Source organism: Cucurbita moschata, unplaced genomic scaffold (assembly GCF_002738365.1).
Source record: "Cucurbita moschata cultivar Rifu unplaced genomic scaffold, Cmos_1.0 Cmo_Scf00022, whole genome shotgun sequence".
In the NCBI taxonomy this organism is placed as follows: Eukaryota; Viridiplantae; Streptophyta; class Magnoliopsida; order Cucurbitales; family Cucurbitaceae; genus Cucurbita; species Cucurbita moschata.
Genome location: NW_019268538.1, coordinates 1,746,636 through 1,769,130, shown reverse-complemented (window position 1 = coordinate 1,769,130; position 22,495 = coordinate 1,746,636). Strand labels below are relative to the sequence as shown.

General features: G+C 36.3%; 4 protein-coding genes across 6 annotated transcripts; 2 read left to right on the top strand and 2 right to left on the bottom strand.

The window, feature by feature from the left end:
- The first annotated feature begins 419 nt into the window (after positions 1-419).
- LOC111459794 (pyruvate kinase, cytosolic isozyme) lies at positions 420-4,056 on the top strand. Its single transcript, XM_023102855.1, has 3 exons — positions 420-934; positions 2,348-2,809; positions 2,974-4,056. The coding sequence occupies exons 1-3, from the start codon at positions 707-709 to the stop codon at positions 3,784-3,786; spliced, it is 1,503 nt and encodes a 500-aa protein (XP_022958623.1). The 5' UTR covers positions 420-706; the 3' UTR covers positions 3,787-4,056.
- A 927-nt stretch (positions 4,057-4,983) lies between these two features.
- On the bottom strand, positions 4,984-6,983 carry LOC111459795 (E3 ubiquitin-protein ligase SIRP1-like). Of its 2 annotated transcripts, none has more exons than XM_023102856.1 (2): positions 6,766-6,983; positions 4,984-6,418 (listed from the first exon to the last, which is right to left on the bottom strand). In XM_023102856.1, exon 2 carries the CDS (start codon positions 6,327-6,329, stop codon positions 5,262-5,264), a length of 1,068 nt encoding a protein of 355 aa, XP_022958624.1. In that variant the 5' UTR covers positions 6,330-6,418; positions 6,766-6,983; the 3' UTR covers positions 4,984-5,261. The 2 variants fall into 2 exon arrangements, with proteins under 2 accessions (XP_022958624.1, XP_022958625.1); XM_023102857.1 differs by lacking the exon at positions 6,766-6,983 and adding an exon at positions 6,533-6,747.
- A 1,551-nt stretch (positions 6,984-8,534) lies between these two features.
- Positions 8,535-15,995, bottom strand: LOC111459800. 2 transcript variants are annotated; one of them, XM_023102865.1, is made up of 5 exons: positions 15,593-15,994; positions 15,302-15,495; positions 14,231-14,552; positions 9,178-9,267; positions 8,535-8,904 (listed from the first exon to the last, which is right to left on the bottom strand). In XM_023102865.1, exons 1-5 carry the CDS (start codon positions 15,686-15,688, stop codon positions 8,866-8,868), a joined length of 741 nt encoding a protein of 246 aa, XP_022958633.1. In that variant the 5' UTR covers positions 15,689-15,994; the 3' UTR covers positions 8,535-8,865. The 2 variants fall into 2 exon arrangements, with proteins under 2 accessions (XP_022958633.1, XP_022958634.1); XM_023102866.1 differs by lacking the exons at positions 8,535-8,904; positions 9,178-9,267 and adding an exon at positions 9,605-11,739 and having other exon boundaries at positions 15,593-15,995.
- Positions 15,996-17,345: 1,350 nt separating this feature from the next.
- LOC111459798 lies at positions 17,346-21,234 on the top strand. The gene is made up of 9 exons (XM_023102862.1): positions 17,346-17,494; positions 18,152-18,292; positions 18,511-18,613; positions 18,796-18,855; positions 19,049-19,108; positions 19,192-19,392; positions 19,481-19,592; positions 19,698-19,915; positions 20,867-21,234. Exons 2-9 carry the CDS (start codon positions 18,162-18,164, stop codon positions 20,957-20,959), a joined length of 978 nt encoding a protein of 325 aa, XP_022958630.1. The 5' UTR covers positions 17,346-17,494; positions 18,152-18,161; the 3' UTR covers positions 20,960-21,234.
- The last annotated feature ends 1,261 nt before the right edge of the window (positions 21,235-22,495 follow it).

Genomic DNA, 22,495 nt, shown 5'->3' with positions numbered 1-22,495 from the left:
AACAAAAAAGCCAAAAAGCCATAATCTCTCAGAAAATGTATTCATGTTCGAAAAGTATATAATTACATAGCTAAGCTCACACAAACACGTAGGTACTATCAAATTCTAAAAGAACCAACCCAACGAGGAAGAACAATTATTAAGATGAGATTCAATAGATATTTTATATAATATAAATAATATTAATCAAATTAAAAGTTTTAATTAGGTTCCTTAATTAAACTTCATAAATTTCATTTATAATATTTAAATAATTTTTATTCGGAAGTATTAGGATTTAATGTGGAGTAAAAGTTAAAATATATATATATATATAGATGATTTCATAAATGCAAAATTGAAATTAATAAAAGCAATAAATTTGAAAATTTGTTAGTCAATGATATTTTATTATTTTTCTTTATAAGGAAAAAAAAAATAAAAAAATAACGAAGCTATGTGATGCGATGCGGTAGCGCCACGCCGTTTTACAGTTGACCTGAAAAAATCCCCACTGAGATTTACGAAACCTTCTCCTTCTTCCTCCCTCACCTTCCAACAATCAATTCGATCCAGACCTCCTCGATTTCTCCCGTCCGATCACCGATCCGCGTTTTCTTTTTCTCTCTTTCGTCTCTGTTCTACAGATTTTTTTGGATCTTCTTCTTCCTCGTTCGATCGTTTAATCCGATCCTCTCTTGACCGAATCCATAATCAACCACAAAAAATGGACGGATTAGTGATTGAGAAGAAGCCGAAGACTAAGATTGTCTGCACTTTGGGGCCGGCATCCAGGTCTGTGCCCATGGTCGAGAAGCTTTTGAAGGCTGGGATGAATGTTGCTCGTTTCAACTTCTCTCATGGATCCCACGAGTATCACCAGGAGACCCTTGACAATCTCCGCGCTGCGATGGAAAACACCGGTATTCTCTGCGCCGTCATGCTTGACACCAAGGTTTCTCTCAACCTTCGTTCTCATAACTCATCTCACTTTACTTGATTTGATCAAACCCTCGATTTCTTGCTTTTCGTTTCTGTATGTCTACCTTTCCCCTTTCTGATCCATATATTATCTGGAATTCGATCTCATCTCTTCCGAACTTTCCATTTCATTTTATTTATTTTCGAATTTTCACCTTTTTTTTTTCGTCCTTTGTCGCCTAGTTTTGGTTTTATTCTCGTCTGTCAGATATATTGGGCTTTTACTGGTTTTGATTTCGATGTTTCCAGCGAATCTAATTGGTTTCTTCTCCCTTTTGTATGATAAGTCTGTTTCCTTCTGCGAGTTTCCCAAAAAAAATGCTTAATTTGTCTGTACATACTTGGGAATAAGAAGATCAAATAGAATTTAGCGTACTTATGATCTGTGAATTTCACTCAGAAGTTAGGGTTTTTTTTTCCACTTTCTGTCATATTAAGCTAAATTACAAATCAGCACTTGTTTTACATATTGCAACACATTCTCAACAAGCCAATTACGGGGAGGGATTTTGTGCTTGCAGGATTCTGATCAGATGTGTTTTAATTATTCATTTATTTTCTACAAGTTGAATGAAGAAGTTGGTGTATTGTTTTTACTGAATGCGACTGATATTTTCCATTGTGACTCTGATTCTTACTAAATGTCCTCTGAAATTGTTCTTCCATTAATCCTCAGTTTTCACCTTCTGTTTAGCCATTATGATGATAGCTTCATTAACTTGGTACTGCTTGTTTATTTTGTCTGGATCTTTGTTACTTTCTAATTGCCTTTAATTTGAACACAATCAAGTTGATATTCTCGTATTTGTATTCCGTTGAGGGTAAATCATATTCTTGAATAGTTAGAGGCAGCACTTGAACTGCGAGTAATAATTTTGAGGTTTATTCCCAGTGATATTCACCATTGTTGCTCCTGTTTAGTTGTCTGAGCTTTCTTCAGAGCCAGGAACAAAGCCTTCCGGATTTCTGTTTCATCTCTTTTATTATTGATTTACAGTACGTAGGAAATTTGTTTTGTGACTTCATCCCACATTGGTTGGGGAGGAGAATGAAGCATTGTTTATAAAGGTGTGAAACCTATCCACATGTAGATGCGTTTTAAAAACCTTGAGGGGAAACCCGAAAGGGAATGTCCAAAGAGGACAATATCTGCTAGCGGTAGGCTTGGGCCGTTACATCACGCATGCCATTCTTATCTTTATTTTGTTGAAAACAACTATGTTTGAAATTTACAACATACAGTTAATCATGTCTATGGAATCATGAAGATACAAATGCCACTTCCGTTACTGGAAGATGCCTCATCCATAACTTTCACCTTTCATTTTAAAGCAACTGTTTTGCACTAATGAAGCTTTGTCGATGCATGACTTTTCAATGAAAACAGGGCCCGGAGATTCGAACTGGATTTCTGAAAGACGGAAAACCCATCCAACTAACACAAGGACAGGAGATAACTATATCTACCGACTACAGCTTGAAGGGTGATGAGAATATGATATGTATGAGCTACAAAAAGTTAGCTGAGGATGTAAAGCCAGGGAGTGTAATACTTTGTTCAGATGGAACAATCTCATTTTCAGTTCTATCTTGTGATAAAGAATCAGGTTTGGTACGATGTCGCTGTGAGAACTCTGCAGTTCTTGGTGAAAGAAAAAATGTTAACCTGCCTGGAGTTATAGTGGATCTCCCTACCCTAACAGAGAAAGATAAGGAAGATATACTACAATGGGGGGTTCCTAATAACATTGATATGATTGCTCTATCTTTCGTTCGGAAAGGTTCTGATCTTGTGGAGGTCCGGAAGTTGCTTGGAAAGCATGCCAAGAGTATTCTCCTCATGTCTAAGGTACATTCAGTTACATCTGTCGAAATATGTTTCTAATTACTGAGAATTTAGCCTTTTCTGGTGATTCTCAGCACAAATGTTTTGAGATTGCTTCTTTTATGCACCATAAATCTCTTACAAAAAGCAATTTCAGCCCTGTGATCTTTCTGGAATTTGACTCACAGGTTGAGAATCAAGAAGGTGTGGCAAATTTTGACGACATACTAGCCAATTCAGATGCGTTTATGGTGGCACGTGGTGACTTGGGAATGGAAATTCCGATTGAGAAGATATTTCTGGCGCAGAAAGTGATGATATACAAGTGCAACATCCAGGGAAAACCTGTTGTCACAGCTACACAGATGTTGGAATCGATGATTAAATCTCCAAGACCAACTAGAGCCGAAGCCACCGATGTTGCGAATGCTGTTCTCGATGGAACCGATTGCGTTATGCTAAGTGGTGAAACAGCTGCCGGAGCATATCCTGAACTTGCTGTTAGAACAATGGCAAAAATATGTGTTGAAGCTGAAAGCACCCTTAATTATGGAGATGTCTTTAAAAGAATTATGGAACACTCCCCAGTTCCCATGAGCCCATTAGAAAGCCTTGCTTCTTCTGCTGTTAGGACTGCAAACTCTGCCAAGGCAGCTCTTATCCTTGTCCTAACCAGAGGAGGAAGCACAGCAAAATTGGTGGCCAAGTATAGACCCGGAACACCCATCTTGTCCGTGGTCGTCCCCGAGATTAAGACAGATTCATTCGATTGGTCGTGCAGCGATGAAGCTCCAGCAAGGCATAGCTTAATCTTTCGTGGCTTGGTGCCGGTTCTTAGCACAGCATCGGCAAGGTCGTCTCATGCCGAGACAACAGAAGAAGCAATAGAGTTCGCTATTCAGCATGCTAAGTTGAAGGGCCTCTGCAAGAATGGAGATTCTGTCGTGGCGCTTCATCGCGTCGGAACAGCATCTGTGATCAAGATTTTGACTGTGAAGTAGTAGGAATCACGCTCTTGGAAGTTTATTTTTTTGCCATTTACCAAGAGCACAGGTTAATTCGAATAATTGCTCTTGATTTTCTTCATTGTTTTTGGGTTCATCGTTGAAACCACCTCTTTAACATACACCTCTGGTGATAAGCATTTTTGGAATGCTTCCATATTTCTTTTTATGATGTAGACACTGTCCATTTACTGGAAACCAGGCAGTTCATTTGCTTTGAAATAATTATGTTATGTTCATCAATTAATTGGAGCCTTTTGCCAGGCCTCTCTCTTGGAGGTAGAAAGGAGGATGCCTCCCGTTTTCGTTGGACTACCGCTGTACGCCACTAGCTACTCGTTGTGTATCGCCATCAGTCTCACGATTTTAAAACATGTTTATTAGGGAGAGCAAGTACACTAGTAGTAAATATTGTCTTCTAGCACGTTGACGGCCTTACGGTTTTAAAATGCGTCTACTAGAGAGATCTAGTACTAGTAAATATTGTCTTCTAGCACTTTAACGGCTTTACGGTTTTAAAATGTGTCTACTAGAGAGATCTAGTACACCACTAGCGACGGCCTACACCATTAAGGCCTAGTTGTGTACTAGGGAGATCTTAAAACGCATCTACTAGAGAGAGATGAGATGTGTCTACTAGGGAGAGTTAGTACACTGCTAGCAGATAGCAGATATTTAGACCGTTAAGGCCTGGCCTAGTTGTGTACTAGGGAGATCTTAAAACGCATCTACTAGAGAGAGGCGAGAGGTGTCTACTAGGGAGAGTTAGCACACTGCTAGCAGACAGCAGATATTCAGATATTGTCGTCAGCCTCACGGTTTTATAAAGTGTCTACTAGGAAGAGTTTTTTCACTTCTTAGACTTCACCTTTATGAGGAATGTTCTGTTCCCCTCTCCACCGAACCGACGTCTACTAGGAAGAGTTTTTTCACTCCTTAGACTTCATCTTTATAAGAAATGTTTCGTTCCCCTCTCGAGATTTAACTAACTGTGCTCCATTTTGACATTGATAATGATATTACCTTTTAAGCTTTGTAAAGAGACATCTAATGCATCAGGGGAAGTAACAGTTTTGTGTCTGTATGATTTTCTTTGAATCAAAAGACAAGAACTTCAAATTTTGGATATCAACCAAACTAATATTGAGATTCTTAAAACAGTAAAAGTAGTTGGATACATACACAATTGAGGCGACGTTGAACAAAAACTCAAGCCATATTTGTTATTGGAGTTGAAGGAAAGAATGGGAATTAAAGCAGCGGAGCATCTACAATGTTGGTACAATAACAATAAGGGAGATTCCTCTAACGGCAGCCGGCAAGACATCTGTATAGAATTGTATAACAAACTTACATTTATATGCATACATACACGAGATCGATTCCGCAAGCAGTGCACAAGCACCACATCGACATCGACACCAACACCGACATCGACATCATCGATATCAGACAGCTTCTTCATATGATAATCAAATGGAACTGTCATCCCTTTGAGAATCACTTGTACTTCCTCCGGAGGAGTTTCCAGCTCCAGCTTGCGATGAAAACAAGCCATTGAATGGCCATGGAAACGAAAATCTACTCTCAGATGCATTATTTCTCCCATCCTCAATCTCCCCAAAACCACCACCATTGTTATTAATGTTGAGGTCACCCATGAACCTAGTAGACCCACCACCATCAACATCTCGCTTGGATTCATCTGCAGGCAATTGATGCCTACAAACAGGGCAAGAACTATGAAGCTCCAGCCATGGCAGAATACAACCAGTGTGAAACTTATGCCTGCACGGCATCTCTTTGGCCTCTGCATCAACCTCAAAATCATCCAAACACACTGAACATTGCAAATTATCCTTAACTCTCACTGTGGGTAGCGCATCAACAGCCTCCTTATGCGCTGGTGGAGTGCCATATCTATTAGGATCATTCTCAGCTAGATGTTGCAATAGCAAATCCAAACCAGGTCCAACGAAATAATCACCCAACGACCCAATGGGGTGGTTTTGATTCTCAGTTTGACCTCCTCCTCCTTGAACTACAATGGTTTGATTGAAAGGATTTATGAGAATAACCCGCTCTCGCTCTCTGTTCCTCTCTCTCTCAAAATTCTCTGATTCAGTTGCCATTCCAGCTCTAATACCTTGGAGCAATTGTAGAATGGTAGCTGAACTTCTCCTCCTCCTCATGACTGAATCAAGCTCTCGGTCCAAGTCAGTCGGCTCAGTCAGGCGATGCCCTTCCCCTTCATCATTGTCGTTATCACCATCATCCTCATCGAACTCTAGATGCCTGAATCTTCGCCGCCCACGGGGATTTCCCATCATACCAAGCAAGATCGGGGCCCAAAGAGATAAAGCTCGCTCCGATCCAAAATCGGATTCGAGCTCATTATTGTCACGGGAAATATCGCCGTTATTCATCTCTTCGACAAAGCCACTACGGCAGAAGGGGCATTTAATTTCTACATCAATGATGGGATTCACCATTTGAGAACACATGTGACACCAATATCTTGTTGCAATTGACTCGTCCATCCTCAACGCGTGGTTCGTTCCACCTTTTCCCCTTTGTAGGATGATGATATCCTCCCCGCAAGAAACCACAGCTTCCGCTAATCTATTTTCTGTCACCAAGAAATAAACAGAACGGGATAATCACAAATCATATGTAACTCATCTCGGAAAAGAAAAATTCATCAGATGCGAAGTGGAATGCGCAAAAACTTGGAAAACTCTACACAGATCTCATGAATAATCAGATCCAGATCCCCCCCTCCCGGTCAACCATCAAAAGGGGGATTGCAGCAATCATCAAAACGTCTCCTCGGCATTGGAGAAAACGATAGCCATAGATTCAAAATTGATGAAATTGTAACGAAAATGATAATTACAAACACAAACAATTATATAATCTGGCGGAGGAAATGAGAAACGAAAACAAAAAAAAAAGAAGAATCGAAAAGGGAATTACTTGAAAACCAAAACGAAGCGTAGAAGAATCTGGTTGAGGAATTTCCAGGAATCCGTGCGATTGCTCCGATACAATAGAGCGAATTGGGTGGAAAAGGGAACGGAACGGAGGCCGAGGCGAAGCCCAAAGCGCGCGCGCGAGAGGGAGAGAGGGGGAGAGAGAGAGAGAGAGAGAGAGAGAGAGAGAGAGAGGGAGAGAGATAATTCAACAAACAATACAATGAAACGAAACAAATAAACATTCTCTGTCTCTCTCTCTCCTCTGTTGCGTCCATGAATTTTGAAGAACAAATAATCAAATGTTTACGGACTAAATTAGTTGAAATTAAACACAAATTTCAATATTTAGAAACTAAATTTGTAATTAATTTTAAGTTAAAACGTATTTAAATCATTTCTAAATTTTTAATAATCTTGTGGGCCATACGTTATTCAATGGTTACTTTTTTTTGTTATTAAGTTATCCATTCAACCATTTTTTTTTAAATATATATAAATCTATTAAATATAAGATTAAAGATTTTAAGCTCCAAATAATTAATTTTATATCTAATAAATTAACTATATTTAAATATATTAAAAAATATTCAACATTTAACCTTTTTAAAATTCTTTTTATATATATATATATATTTATTTATTTAGGAGTTAGATCTATAGATTAAAATTGTTTTGTTGACTTGAATTTTTTTCGGGTCTAAAAAATAGTATTTCATTTTTATTAAAAGGGTGCATCGGCACATAAATGCTCGGCCATAAACCATGATATGTTCAACATCATAGGTATTTAAAGACGAGCTAATTGAAAAATTCGTGATCTCGAAACACAAAAATAAATTGTCCACAAGCTCAATAAGTGGTATTTATTCAGGTTGTAAATGGTTCTTATATGGTTTCATACCATGTTTATATTGTTTATATGCAAAATGTTACTCTTTTATGATTTTATAAACTGTTAAGGTCTTGAAGATTATTGGAGAATACGTATGTATATTATATGTATGAAAGTTTAATAGATGTACATATGTGTATATATTTAATAGATATGTCTACTATCACAATCGTACTCTTGCAGCGGTGAGACAGCAATTATGCAACACTTGTTTTAACCCAACGAACAAGTCAGCATACGTTCGGACCTCGAGTCATGTCTGAGAGATATGTTTTAGAAAACATGAGCGAGAAAATACGTTGAAAACGATGAAAGAAAGCAATGTTATAAGCTAAAAGAGATTAGGCAACAACAATGATTTTGATATCATATAACTGAGGTAGAAAAATGTGACAACTAGTCATATCTCCCTATAATACATTTTGGGACTTTTTAGCACGGGTGAGTGTAGACATAATTTTAGTGAACAGTCGTGCACCCTCGTAATAACACAACAATAATAGTACTGCTATGAACATGTCCTAGACAAACATGACCATGAACATGTCCTAGACAAACATGACCAGGATATTTGTCATGCGACTACAAACAACAAACCTTAGACAAGTATGACGGTGACATCTGAACAAATATATGATCGTCATGACATCTAAGAAACTAAAAAACCCATTCAATTCCAAGTTTAGTTCGACAAAAGAAAAGAGAGCTAGAAAGACATCAATATACTTTAAAACTAATTATAACGTCTAAGATATTGTGTCATGTCGTAAAAAATAAAGGGCTTAATGTCAATATACTTTAAGGTTGTTTCTGGTGGTATTCATTTCAAACGAAGAGATAACAAACAAATTGAGCATCAATCTTGATCACTATTTTCCACCTTTTTAATGAACTTTTTATTTAACTTATTTCCTTGTTCCTTCCGAAAATAATACAAAAACTTCTTTCCCTATTGAGACTTCAAAGCCAATGGCATTTCTTTTACTCAGCACAGAGCCGAACGGTACAAGAACTTCCTTCAATGAAAAAATTTTATCCTGGAAAAAGAATTATAAATCTAATAATACGAAGCTGTACAAACACGACTCTACGTGAACCAACCGCACCTGAGTAGTAGTAGTAGTAGTAGTTGGTCGTAAGCGGAATTTGTGACATATCAGAATAACAGGAGGAGCACATCATAGTCAACAAATTCGCCAACTCGGGGCTCTAAACCGTCTGCTGCTGATGTCCAGCTGCATGCTCATCCTACAAAGATTTAACCCAGTTAGAATCAAATCAATATGTGGGATGTGGGGTGGGTGGAGGCACAGAAACAATCTGGGGCAGTGATGAACATCAACAAAGCACTAGTGAAAGTTGATCCGTCCTTCTATATATCGCAGCCTAAAGACTCGATTACTTCTTTGCCTAAAGAATCAACGAATAAGCATACTACATGATATTGGTTAGGCAAAGTGAACTAAATTCTATAAGCCTTGATAACTAACAGATTCCATTATCTGAGATAAGTACACTCACGTCGGCTACTTGGAAATGTCTGGGCAGCTTTGATCGAGACACATCTGACCCAGAAGCAGTACCATTATCACCATGACCAAAATGGGAGACCTACAGATAGAAATAGCAAGAAATGATGCTATCATTGGTTAGTTAGTCAATTGAAAAAACAGAAGACATGAATGAGGCTCAATAATACATAGGTGTAGGCACATGCAGGGCATGAAATTTCAGAAAGGGGAGGAAAACCAAACTCTTCCAATTGGCAGAAAGATGGGAAACATTACGATTTATATGGAGCATAGAACTTACACTGAAAGAGACCAACCAAAAACATGATCCGAGAACCTTTCCAACAGACTTAACTTTGTTATTGAAGAGCCTATGTTTTTCTCAATCCGGAGCAAAAAAGAGGCCCCCCCTCAGAGGTTGCAACCATAATTTTTTATTTTCTCCCTTAAGTATATGTAGCCTTCTTTGTTAATTAATAAAATAGCAAACTCTTTGAGTGTGAGAACTTTCAACTCTCCGTACACACGCACATTCATCTTTTACCTCATTCTAATAGACCATCTCAACCTTTCTCTCTTATTCATGGAGATATTGGAGGGACCTTAAAGAGGTAAATAAATGCCACCGGAACATGTTGATTTCTTTTATTAGTTGATGATCGCCCATTTGAGTTGGACATTTTAAAGATAACTCGAAACTAGTTAACAGTTCATTCTTTCATAAAGTGATCCTAATTCAGTTTCAAATCAATATTAAAGTACTTAGAAGTAATTGAACTAATAAAAGTTGTGATCTCTTCAACTCTACTCTTGGATACTATCTTTAATCTCATGGCATTACGCAACAAAGTTCTTGGGTTGACACATCACAACAAAGCAGTGTGGTTAAAATGCAAAAAACGCACCTTCAGGGTGAGGTGAAGTTGTTCTAGCTGCAAACTGTTCCAAAAACTAATGTCCTTTTACATTCTCAAGTTCAAGACACCCGTAAAAAACTTTCATGTCTCAATTGTAGCCTAAAATATTGCCTTTGTTTATCTCTATCCTCAACACCATAGAAAACTTGATACCCAATCCATGAAATGTACCTTATAGAATACTCACCAAACAAAAAAGCATACAAATGCTATTATCCTCTAATATTTTAATTCTTTTACACCACCATCAACTTCCTTGAAACACGATCTAAGATATGAACATTTTCATGAAAGTCATACTACACAAAAAAATTGAACCTTCTAGGAAATTTTGGCTTTCTACAGCAAGGAAAAGATGGAGGAGCTGGTCGGAAGAGGGTTCACCAGGCAATGAAAGAAAGGAACTACAAGAAAATCCTTCAGGAGGATTAAGACCCCAAAGACGATAATCGTCCCTCCCAAGGCTAACCAAAAACTACCCAATCAAAGACAAAAAAGCCACAACATCTGTCATTTCCCTATCGGACAACGAATGGTGAATTAAGCATATCGAAATACATAATGACCAAATGAAGCATGGTGAAATAGATGCACTTCATCAATGAGATAATTGAAATAAACATAATCAACTTGAGAGATGTGTCTTCCTAATAACAAGTTGCAAACATTTACAAGGCTCTACAACGAACCAATGGTAGGGTTGGTCTTCAACAAAATGACTAGAATATATCATCCAGCTTGAGGAGTACAAAAATCAAATTTTTATTGATAAAAAGTATTATTGCCTCATATATGCTTAGTATATTATTAAGACCTAAAAGTTGTTATTCCCCTGATTATAGATGTAGACAACATATCAAGACTCCCTTTTCACTCGAGATATATAGATTCTAACCTATGGCCTCTCAAGTCTCCCTTTTTGGATAGGAAACAAAGTTATTACTAAAAAAAATGATTTTATTAAAAACAACAACCTAGACACACATCATTGAGCCTAACAAGGAGGAGTAAAAAAATGGTCTCCACTCAAGGAACGAGGGACAATTACAAAAAGATTTGTTAGGGCACTCCAAATAGGGGTCGTTTACCTTCTTTTATGAATAACCAAATTTCCATGGAGAAAAAAAATGAATTGAGTACAAGGGCGTACAAGAAAGAGAGCTCACCAAAGGAGGCAAACTAAAGAAAGGGTCTCCAATCTAACAAAAACAAAACCTAACGGATAATTATAAAACAGCTTAACCATCGCAGCCCACAAAGAGACGTTGAACCTATTAAGAGCCCAACCGTCACACCAAAACCTCTCTCTCAAGCACTTTAAAGACCTTGGTATTCCTCTCCTCTTCCCAAAGACCATACAAAACAACACACACCCCATTCAGCTACAACAACCTTCCCCTACCATGAAAGGAAGGTGGAGAAGGAACCTCTCAATCATCTCACTGCACTTATGTCTAGCCATACTCAAGCCAACCTCCTTGAAGAAACAGCTCCAACCCCAATATAAAGAGGTCGCATACATGACCCACAAAATCAAAGAAGGTGAGCTTAAAAAGTTGAGCACTTCAAGCATTACACCATTAAACTCTAGCTTTGTCCTTTAACCTCCAGCATAGATTAATTCAATTAGCCCACATTCAATCTTCTTAGGGAAGCTGCAAGTAAAAAAAAAAAAAAAGGATTAAAATGAAACTTCAGCCTCTATAAGCAAATAACAGTGATGGAGGAGGAGGTCGTTGGATGCTGGCTTGACTCGTACATCAAACATATATGGGGCAATAAGGCATAATTTGGCTCTCTTTTTGTACTCTATCCAAGGTATAAAGGTTATTGCAGGCTAAGGACCACATAAAAAGTTATAGTTTCTTTTCCATATCAACATGCTAAGTGTTCATTCAAAAAAAGAAGGGTCGAGGTGAACAACTTGGTTGGCTAAATTTATCATGGTTATGAATATTAAGGAACATAATAAAGAAACCCCATTTCGTCCATTATTCCACCTCTCTATCACAATATCTCTTCTAAACTAAGGATTCTAAGTTTTGTTAGAGGTCAACCCATAGCTATAAATATAGAAAAACTTGTAGTTTAAAAAGAATAATCAGGGAAAAGTATCACCAAGCGAAGAAGGATAGCCAACTATCTTTCCAACATCTTATCTCAGGACAGACCTACAATGGGAGTTAACTTCCAAGAAACTCCTAGTTTGGAGATGTCCTTCCATGGGTAACAAAGGTCTTTCACTTTCAAATGGTTTGGGAACCAAACATCTCTGTATTGATCATACCTGCTTCTAATAATTATTTTCTACAACATTTATCATCCTCGGAATATCTCTGGTTCGTAGCCATTTGGCTAAGGTGCTGACTAAATGACCACCCCATTACTCTTTGCACCTCTCTAAAGAAAGTCTCTAATAATTTTCTCTAAATAAATACGGGCTTTTACCTCAGATATATTTGTAGCAGCCCAAGCCTACCGCTAGCAGATATTGTCCTCCTTAGGCTTTTCCTTATGAGCTTCCCCTCAAAGTTTTAAAACACGCTTACTAGGGAGAGGTTTCCACACCCTAATAAAGAATGTTTCGTTCCCTCTCCAACTAACATGGGATCTCACAATCCAGCCCCCTTGGGGGCCCAACGTCCTCGCTAGCACACCACCCAATGTCAGGTTCTGATAACATTTGTACCAACCTAAGCCCACCGCTAGCAGATATTGTCCTCTTTGGGCTTTCTCTTCTAGGCTTCCCCTCAAGGTTTTAAAATGTGTCTACTAGGGAGAGGTTTCCACACCCTTCTCGTTCCCCTCTCCAACCAATATGGGATCTAACAATATGTTAAAAAAATAGAGAGGAACAACAGAAGGCACCAAGTAACAATAGCAAGTCTTCATGCCTTCAATATTAGGAAGCCTTTTCATTCAGCCAACTTTTTACTAATGTTATCTACACTTGGATCCACTAGTACATGTGAAGGAAGACGCTTTTTGTCCACATTCACATGGTCAAAGAGGAATATTGAATATTTATATTCAAGCTCGAGGGCCAACGATCTTCAACAAAAAAATGCCACAATTTCATCAATTTGAAACTATCACAATTTCATCACTTTAATCTTTTCCAGTCTTAAAACCTTCCAACTTATCCTTTTTTTTACTAACTTCAACAAACCAACTCCAAGAATCGACCACCAGAGTAGAGAGGAAAAGGAGAAAGAAAATCCTCCTGCCTTATATCTCAAATAGTCCTCCCATTGTAGTGGAGAGAGTCGTAGATCCACTTCTCCATCTAAAGGCTGAAACCTTTTCGCTCCATTATCATATCTAAGTGGAGGATCCATCAACCTTCTCACATACTTCTCATATACTTTTCCAAAATTGATCTCTCCTATCAAACGAAAGGGGAAAAAATCTTGGGGATGAAGCCATTATTATTATTGCTATGGTAATCATCTAATGATTCAGCTGCAAGAGAAATGGCATGTCTCCTGTAAAAACCATTTGCATGTCATCAATGATGAAAGGGAGCACTTTGTGTAATCTACTACTAGAACATTACAAACCATCAAGGACTCTCGGGTCATGGAGAGTGTTTGTTAGTAAGTATTCTCTCTCATTTGCTTGATCTTTCATCTCACTCCCACTATTAGGTCTAATATAGCTAAGAACTCATGGAGATGAATTGACGCCATTCACTTCATCCAAAGGTCCTACTCGATGGTAGTAGGTTTATAAGCAAACATCAAGGATTTAGATTAGACTTTGTGAAGAGGTCACCTATTCAATACAAATTTTAAAGACATTTGAAATCAGTTTAGCTCCAATTCATCCTAATAAAGTGGATTTCTACAATAATACTAATAATAATAATAGTAATAGTGATAAAATTTTATTTGCTCTTCAAAAATATTTATAAACAAAAAAACTTCATTCAGTAAAGGAAACTTGTAATAAGGCTAACCCTCTTCATCTTGTAAGAATTGAATGCTGAAATTCAGTATGATATTAACTACATATAAAAAGAATACCATGGAAAACTAAATGGATAAAGCAATAGGATCGCAGCAGAAAATTTAGAACTAGTAAATGAATGACAATGGATCAATGACGGTTGCATGAAAGCGTGCTTAAAATAAATTGATACGTTACCCCAGACAGACATTTACTATCTTGACCATCTTCGAAGAGGGACGAGTAATAAGTTGGATCATAGATAGAGCCCCCTATTATATCATCAGAAACTGAGGGCTCTCTAACTGCAACTGGAGTAGCAGGGCTAAGAAAACTATTTCTCAAATCATAATCTGCCTCTCGGGGGATTGGAGTTTCCATGTATGAAATCCCCAATCTGTAAATTTGAATCCACAGTAGTGAAGACGATAGTCTAACAGAAAATCCAGTAATCTGCATTGCTAGAGTAAGCTTCACTGAAAATGTAAAAAAGGGTCCATATTTCTCAGATGAGATGTTCCTGCATATAAGCAATCTTTCATTCAATTAACAGGGTAAAATAGCCAGCAATCAGCATCATGCATCAATCTAGAAGCACGTTATGCACGTACGCACTTGATGAGCATTAAAAAAGAAAATGCAGGCACAAAGATGGGTGTCAGGAGAATGCATTGTTCAAATAAGTTTTTACAGAAAAAAAATATATATATAATAAATAAATAATAAAAAACCCTCTCCAACTATACAATATCGAAGCTTTCTTCAAAACGTATAAAACGTACAAGTATTGTTGCAACTATACAACATCAAAGCTCCCTTCAAAATCCTTTTTAATTAATCATAGCTAATTCAAAATCATATTTCGTCCGGAATTAGAATTTCAACTTTGAGTGTGAAGTTTCTGCATTCATCAAATTAGCTTCATCTATCTCATATACAGCAGTGCTTCCATGGACCGGTGAGGAAGGTTTATCATGAAATTATCCAACTAGTTAAAGAGTAAAGAACTGTAGGAGTATAATAAGCAGCTTCAACGTTGGAAATGCATTTTTAGGGGCGGACAGGGATCATGCTGGCTATCATACTAATCATATCAATATGCTTTGTAGAATTATACTATAACAACATACTTGTTCTGTATGCATCCTTTCAAATTTTACTCTATAGACAAGGACAAGACATCGCTAAATTCACCAAGCAGTCCAGACTCACGTTCTCAAACAAACTAAACATGCTGGGATTACTAAAACGAGAGAGCTAGAGAGAGACCATGTGTCGTAGGCAAAAAGAAGGAACCAGGAGATGTCGAGGAAAATCGCAGAGAACAGGAGAACAGCATATGTACGGCCAAGACTCTGACTGCTGCTCTCGATGGCTACCAAAGCAAATAATGCGATCGCCAAATTTACAAGTAATACACCGTTGTACAATGCCCCTAGGGATCCAACCAATGCGCACCCGATCTTTCTCATACGTATGTAGATAAATTAGATTAAGAATTAAAAAACGTAAATAACGAAGAACAAAGAAAAGAAGGCGGAGATAGGGGGAAGAATGCACCTGTATATAAATGAGAATAACTGCGAAAGATTGAAGCCTGTCATAATCACGAAGCCATGGCCGAATTCGATCTCTCAATGAATTGCAAAGCATCATATACCATTTGAAAGAAAAACCACCCACCCACCAGTGAACCGTCCCAACCTCGTATCCACCTCCGGCCACCGCACTCCCCACTCGATAATTTGATTTCCTACACTCTTTTCTGTCGCTCTCTCTCTCTCTCTGATTCTTCTCCTCTTTTGAGCCTCTTCCCCCTTTCTGAGCTGAATTAGACCGCGAAATTCATGAGCGTGCGCGAGCTCGCGAGGAACACGAGTTCGATGCACAGCGAGAACGGAATAACGTGAAGACAGAATCAGTTACAAAGAAGGATAAATTTTGAAAGAGTGTGGAAGGAATTTCTTGAGAGAATTAGACCATTTTTTAGGTTAAAAACTGCTAAATTTAGTCCCCATTTCAATAAATCTCAAAATTAACATTAACCACTAGTTTAGGCTTAATTCTAATGAATATATATATACTGTGATGTCCACGTTGGTTAGAGACGAGAACAAAACACCACTTTACCAAATGTGTTTTATAGCTTTGAGGGGAAGCCCAGAAAAGTCCGAAGTGGACAATATCTGCTAACGGTGGATCTGAGTCGTTACAAATGGTATCAGAGCCAAACACCGGACGATGTGCCAGCCTTCTAGCTGTTCCTCGAAGGGGATTAGACACGAGGCCGTGTGCTAGTAAAGATGCTGGCCCCAAAGGAGGAGGATTTGGGGGGGTCCCCCATCGATTGGAGGAAGGAAAGAGTTGCCGCAAGGGTGCTGAGCCTCGAAAGGGGTAGATTGTGACGTCCCACGTTAGTTGGAGAGGAGAACAAACCACAATTTATAAGAGTGTAGAAATTTTCCCCTAGCAGACGCGTTTTAAAGCGTTGAGGGGAAACCCAACGATGAATCTGAGCCGTTACATATATATATATATATATATATATAAAAAAGTCGTTATAAAAGATTTTAATATTATTTTTATAATTCCATGCGCGGACTATATATATATATATATGGTTGATAGACAAGGGTGACTCATGGGCTTGGAAGCTACTGATCACCCAACCTTCGAATCTCGGTGTCTATTTGTCATACATGGAATCCTCATTGTCATGTCAGGCACAGATCTATGAAGCTCAATGTCTATTTGTCGTAAGTTATGTTCAGTGTCTTTGATTTTCGCCCATAGTTTTGTATCTTCCGTCTAAATTTTTTTATATCAATTAACGTATGAATCAGTGACACGACGCTACGTAAGAACAAAACTTTATTTTAAAATAGGATTGAAAAATTTTGTTACCGTTCTTTTAATAAATTAAGCCAAAATTTAAATAATTATAAATAGCTGATTTATATTAAATACGAATATATTTTATTAAAAAAACTAAATATTTTTTAAAATAATTATTAATTATGGCCTATAATTATGATTTCTATTAAATTTTAAATTTCATACTCAATATAATAAAAGAATTCAATTAAATTATTTTTTGGAAAATTAAATGATTATTGAATTGATCGAAAAAGAGGAAAAACCAATAAAATAGTTGTTATTTATTCTAGGAATATTATCAATTTACATAAATTATTATTTTAAAGGGAAAAAATGGGAGAATATTATGACGAATTTTTAACGAGAAACAAAAAATAAAAATAAATTAAATTAAATAAAAAAGAGAGAGAACGAAACGATAAAAAAGCTATTGGTTCCGAAGATCTAAGATCGAGTGAGTGTTCGCTATTCGATCGCTGTTTCGAAGAGAATCACCGTGATAAACCCTTTCAATTGCACCATCCACTGTACAGGAGCGACGAACAGGAAGGGTTAATCAAATCTACTTCGGCGTTGATTTCTCTGGTAAGCAAAATTTCTTTCCTTTTGGAATCAGTTTCTTATGATATTTACCTGTTGTTTTCCCCCATCTGTTTGGAAACCCTGAATTTGAAAGGATTTCAAATCAGAACGGATTTGAAGTGTCATTTATTTTGTTTGGTTTGAACAAAAAATTAGGATTTGAATTTCCATCTGATTTCAAATCCTGTTTTGTCTCGTCGTTTGGTTTCGTCTGAAATAAGACGGATTTGGAAGGATTTTAGATTAAATTTGAACTCATTCCAATTCCTCCCATGTTCGAATGGGTTGGATTGAAGAAATCAAAATGAACTAGAAATAAATGTGAAATATGTGAAAATCTTTCCCATTTCTTGTTTCTAAAATTCTTAAAAGTTCCTAAAATACGTGAAAATTTTCAGAAACTACAACTAAGTCGTAGTTTCTCTGCCTTGGTAAGACATCGTTTAAGTGAATGGCTCAAGTGAGTGAGGACATTTCCGATCCAATTTGGCCAACATTTGAACGATAAACACAATTTGATTATTGTTTTTAATTTTGCATCTAAACTCTCTAACTTGTTATATGTTTTTTAAATGTATGTTATATCTTGTTGTATGCTTTTTCAAATCATATTTGAACTTCTAACTCTTTCTGGACTCACCTCATCTTGATGATGTGCAGAAACAGAGAGATGAAGAAGGTGGACGTGCCCAAGCTGGGTTTGCTTCTTGTTGTTCTCCTGGTGGCAGCGACATTTGAACCTAGCTCATCTTTGCCATCCACTGTTCCTGCATTCCTCTGGTCTCCTCATCATCACCATGGGTACGCCGTATGACATTTTTTGTGTGTTAAATTGTTGCAAATGAATGATATATATACTTAAGTTGATCTTTAGATACAATTGTTCAGGATCGCCCTCTTCATTGTTGGATCAATTGTCTCTAACTTTTAGATGTCCCCATAAATTCCTTTTTGGACATGTTATATACTATGTATCATTGTTCTAGGCATAATTTAATAGTTGTACCATATGGTTGCAGGTTTTCAAACAACATGATCGAAAAATCTGTTGATTACCAGACCATTTCTCCACAGGAGCTGGCAAAGTCTGTTCTGTATGAAGGGGGCTGGTCAAAATTTCTGGTGTTTGTTACATTTCACATCTTGTTCTGAAGTTCTCTATCACTAGTTTTTTAAGATATCTTGTACATTTCAAGTCTATTCTGCATGCACAATTTTTATTTTTAGAAAAGCTAGCTGTTTTGCCTTTCTTTTTTCTTGATTTCTTCTTATATTTATATTTTATTTGTTATTTATTTCTTCAGTGCTCAAGAAAGAATGTAGAGCAGCATGTGGATCTTGCAATAGTCTTTGTTGGTTCAGAGGTAGGAATATATAAATTTTGAGATTATTCAGTCTTCATCATGTAATTCTTTAATTGGTGAATTTGTTCAATTATTTTCTTGCAAATTTTTTAGTGTACCACAAATACTTTTTCTATTATTCAGGATAATAGTTTGATGCATTGTTATGTTGGTTCACATATTTTTTCCTTGACGATTCGTTTGGTTTTCATAGTTGCAATCAGATTTTATGTTGAGCAGGCACGTGGATCCAAACCTTAAGGACTTACTGAAGGTTTGCAAAAGCAATTTGCTTTATAAATTCTAAAACTGCATGTCTTTGAGTCTTGTCTCTAAATCCAGGATCAATTTTCACAGGTCTCTTTCTCAAGGTCTAACTTCTCCTTGGCATTTCCTTATGTGGCTGCACCAGAAAGCGGGACGATTGAAAATTCATTGATCTCAGAGTTCAAAAAATCGTGTGGGCATGATCTTGGAATCAGCAATAGTGCCTTCCATGAGTTGTGCTCCATTGAGGATGAATCGTTCCAGAGACTTCCCCTGCAGCATTCAATTAATGTAAATCTATCTTTATATGACTATAGTCATTTGTTTTCTTAGAACATTTGTGATATTCTTATTTGTTCTTTCTACGTCAAACGAGTAGGATTATATGGTTTCAAGAATGGAAAAGAAGCCAAAGGGAGAGACAGATTTGGTAGTTTTCTGTCATGGAGGTTCCAATTCACCTAAAGAAGTTAATTCATGGGCTTCTGAAAGTATGTTGACGCATTTTACTTTGTCTTACAATGGTTATTAGAACAAGCAACATGATTGACAGTAGTGCTAACAACATTTTATGCTGAATTTTGAAATTATTATAGGCAAAGCTTTGTTGGAGATAATGACTTCTGCAGAGCATGTTGGGTCAAAGTATGAAATTCTCTATGTATCGGATCCCTTTCGGTCCATTCGCCATACTTCTATGAAGCTTGAAAGATTTCTTGCTGAGGGTTCCTCTGGAAATGGATCAACTAAATCAGCAAATTTCTGTGATGAAGTCTGCCAAATTAAATCATCTCTTCTCGAGGGCCTCTTTGTTGTGAGTCACTAACTGTCATTATGTGTGATATTCTAGCTTTATAATTTGTATATTTTGGCTGCACCTTGTATTAAATTGGACACTAATGACTTCTTTCAGCATGGAATTTGGTAGGCGAACTAGGCAAAGCATTGTAGTTTCATTATCAAGATTTAGGAATAGATTTTCATGTTACTTAGTTTATTATCATCTGGACCAATCTTCTTGTTTCCCTCATCTTATCTCCTCTGCCCCAACACACCAGGCATAAAAGAAAGAACACCCTTTATTTCTAAGATAATTACATGTGATCGTCATATTTGGTGGTAATTTTTGGTTATCTTCTTGCTTCTGCCGCTGAATAGTAAAAATCATATGTGCACCCAATTCCTATATCTATTTGCCTATTAGTTCTAGATAAAGTTTTACTCATTTCCCAAAACTTTGATCATATTACCTCTCTTTTAGCACGCTTTCATCTCGTTATGTGTGTTCTTCATGAGTCTCACTGTTTAAATGGCATATTTGGTGGTAATTTTTGGTTATCTTCTTGCTTTTGCCGCTGAATAGTAAAAATCATATGTGCACCAATTCCTATATCTATTGCCTATTAGTTCTAGATAAAGTTTTACTCATTTCCCAAAGCTTTGATCATATTACCTCTCTTTTAGCATGCTTCCATCTCGTTATGTGTGTTCTTCACGAGTCTCACTGTTTAAATGGCATATTTGGTGGTAATTTCTGGTTATCTTCTTGCTTATGCCGCTGAATGGTAAAAATCATGTGCACCAATTCCCATATCTATTTGGCTATTAGTTCTTGATAAAGTTTTACCCTTTCCCCAAAACCTTGATCATATTACCTCCCTTTTAGCGCGCTTTCATCTCGTTATGCGTGTTCTTCACGAGTCTCACCGGTTAAATGGGCTGCCATTTTGACTTAAAATTTTCTTCCAAATCTCCACTTATGCAGGGGATCGTGTTGCTCATAATCCTAATATCAGGCCTTTGCTGTATGATGGGTATTGACACCCCAACGAGATTTGAGACACCTCAAGACTCCTAAAAATCTCGTTCCTCATTGTATGGAGAGTAGTTGAGCAATTGTTTTTGGTGATGTATCCTCGCAGGGAGATAGCCGATGATGCCATTAATTTGTCATAATAGATTTTATGGTATTTTTTTTGTTGTTATTCCCGTTTTCCTGTGGCATGGTTGTCTGCTATGTCCCACCAGCTGCTGCTGCTGTTATGTATGAGTACTGAAGCTTTCTGGTTTTCCCTTATATTCTTATGTGATTTCATTGTAAGCAAGGAGAAAATAAATGTGTTATTCCCATCATACTTTACCTTGTATCAATGTTAACAGATGGTTGCTCGCTCGCTCGCTCGGTGGTGGATCTAGAACGTAATGTTCGTGGCTAAATTTTCAATCCGATATTAGTTTATTCGTTATTAAAGTGGCTAAGTAAGAAGTATGATTCTTAAATTTTTAAGATTGTATTTAATAGATCGTTAACTTGTAATAGTTTATAGAAATGATTTTATTTTATGTACGATAGGTTTTATTTTTATATTAAATAGATCCGTAGTAAGAAAAGAAGTTAAATAATTTTTATATAAACATAAAAGAAAAAAATGAAATTGAAATTAGAGTATAAATAAATTTATGTGGAAATATTTTTTTAGAATTAAAATGATTTTGATTTATTTTCATATGTATATCACTAAAAAAAAACTCAAATTTAAATATAAATCTAAAACAAAAATTGTAATATTATATATTTGTTATGACTTTATATTTATAGATATATTATGAATAATTAACCTTTTTTTTGGAAAATTGTTATATCGAATAAATTGAAGAGATATGGCGTTATGTCTAAAAACAAATTAATATATATTTTTAAAAATGTAAAGAAAACAATAAATTTTTATTTGGTTGAAAAAGATTACATAAAAAATCTACAATAAAAGAATCGATAATAGGCAATTATTTTTATATGGTTCAATTATATAAACTTCTATTGTAATTCAAAATTTTTATTCAAAATTTTATTTCTCTATGGTAAAATATTTATTTATTTATTTTGAAACATTTATAAAATTGACCAATCAACTTCAATATATATTTAAAGAATTAATTTTCAAATAGTTAAAAATTATTTTTAATGAGTAGTTAGAAAATAAATAATTATATAATTAATATATATACATAAGTAAAAATATATATTTTTAAAATTAATAATCAATTAGGACCAATTTAATTTAACCCAGTATAGTTTTAGAATTACCTATAAACGAAACTAATTTACAAAATTTTCAATTATTTGAACTCAAACCAGTCCAAATCATACAAATAATTTCGAGTCATCTAATTTTTTTGAACACTTCTAGTCACGTCTCCATAACATGCACCCTTCACTAGTCATGAGCGATAGTAAAGCCATTAAAGCTGAAAACTATAGTTTATAAGACGAAGCCAAGTCACTTATAGACCTGTAGCAAGTTCATCTCTTAAAGTCTTTTCAAGTGCCATCTCTCACGACTACAAGTCAAGTCTTAAGCTCGCAACACACCACAAAAAAAAAAAAAAAAAAAAA

Coding starts and splice junctions, on each gene's coding strand:
- LOC111459794 (XM_023102855.1), top strand. CDS start 707: ATGGACGGATTAGTGATTGAGAAGAAGCCGAAGACTAAGATTGTCTGC. Junction 935..2,347: donor CCGTCATGCTTGACACCAAG/GTTTCTCTCAAC, acceptor CAATGAAAACAG/GGCCCGGAGATTCGAACTGG. Junction 2,810..2,973: donor GTATTCTCCTCATGTCTAAG/GTACATTCAGTT, acceptor TTTGACTCACAG/GTTGAGAATCAAGAAGGTGT.
- LOC111459800 (XM_023102865.1), bottom strand. CDS start 15,688: ATGATGCTTTGCAATTCATTGAGAGATCGAATTCGGCCATGGCTTCGT. Junction 14,553..15,301: donor CTTTTTGCCTACGACACATG/GTCTCTCTCTAG, acceptor GCTTATATGCAG/GAACATCTCATCTGAGAAAT. Junction 8,905..9,177: donor GACATTTCCAAGTAGCCGAC/GTGAGTGTACTT, acceptor AAATCTTTGTAG/GATGAGCATGCAGCTGGACA.
- LOC111459798 (XM_023102862.1), top strand. CDS start 18,162: ATGAAGAAGGTGGACGTGCCCAAGCTGGGTTTGCTTCTTGTTGTTCTC. Junction 18,614..18,795: donor GGGGCTGGTCAAAATTTCTG/GTGTTTGTTACA, acceptor TTATTTCTTCAG/TGCTCAAGAAAGAATGTAGA. Junction 19,593..19,697: donor TAATTCATGGGCTTCTGAAA/GTATGTTGACGC, acceptor AAATTATTATAG/GCAAAGCTTTGTTGGAGATA.
- LOC111459795 (XM_023102856.1), bottom strand. CDS start 6,329: ATGGACGAGTCAATTGCAACAAGATATTGGTGTCACATGTGTTCTCAA.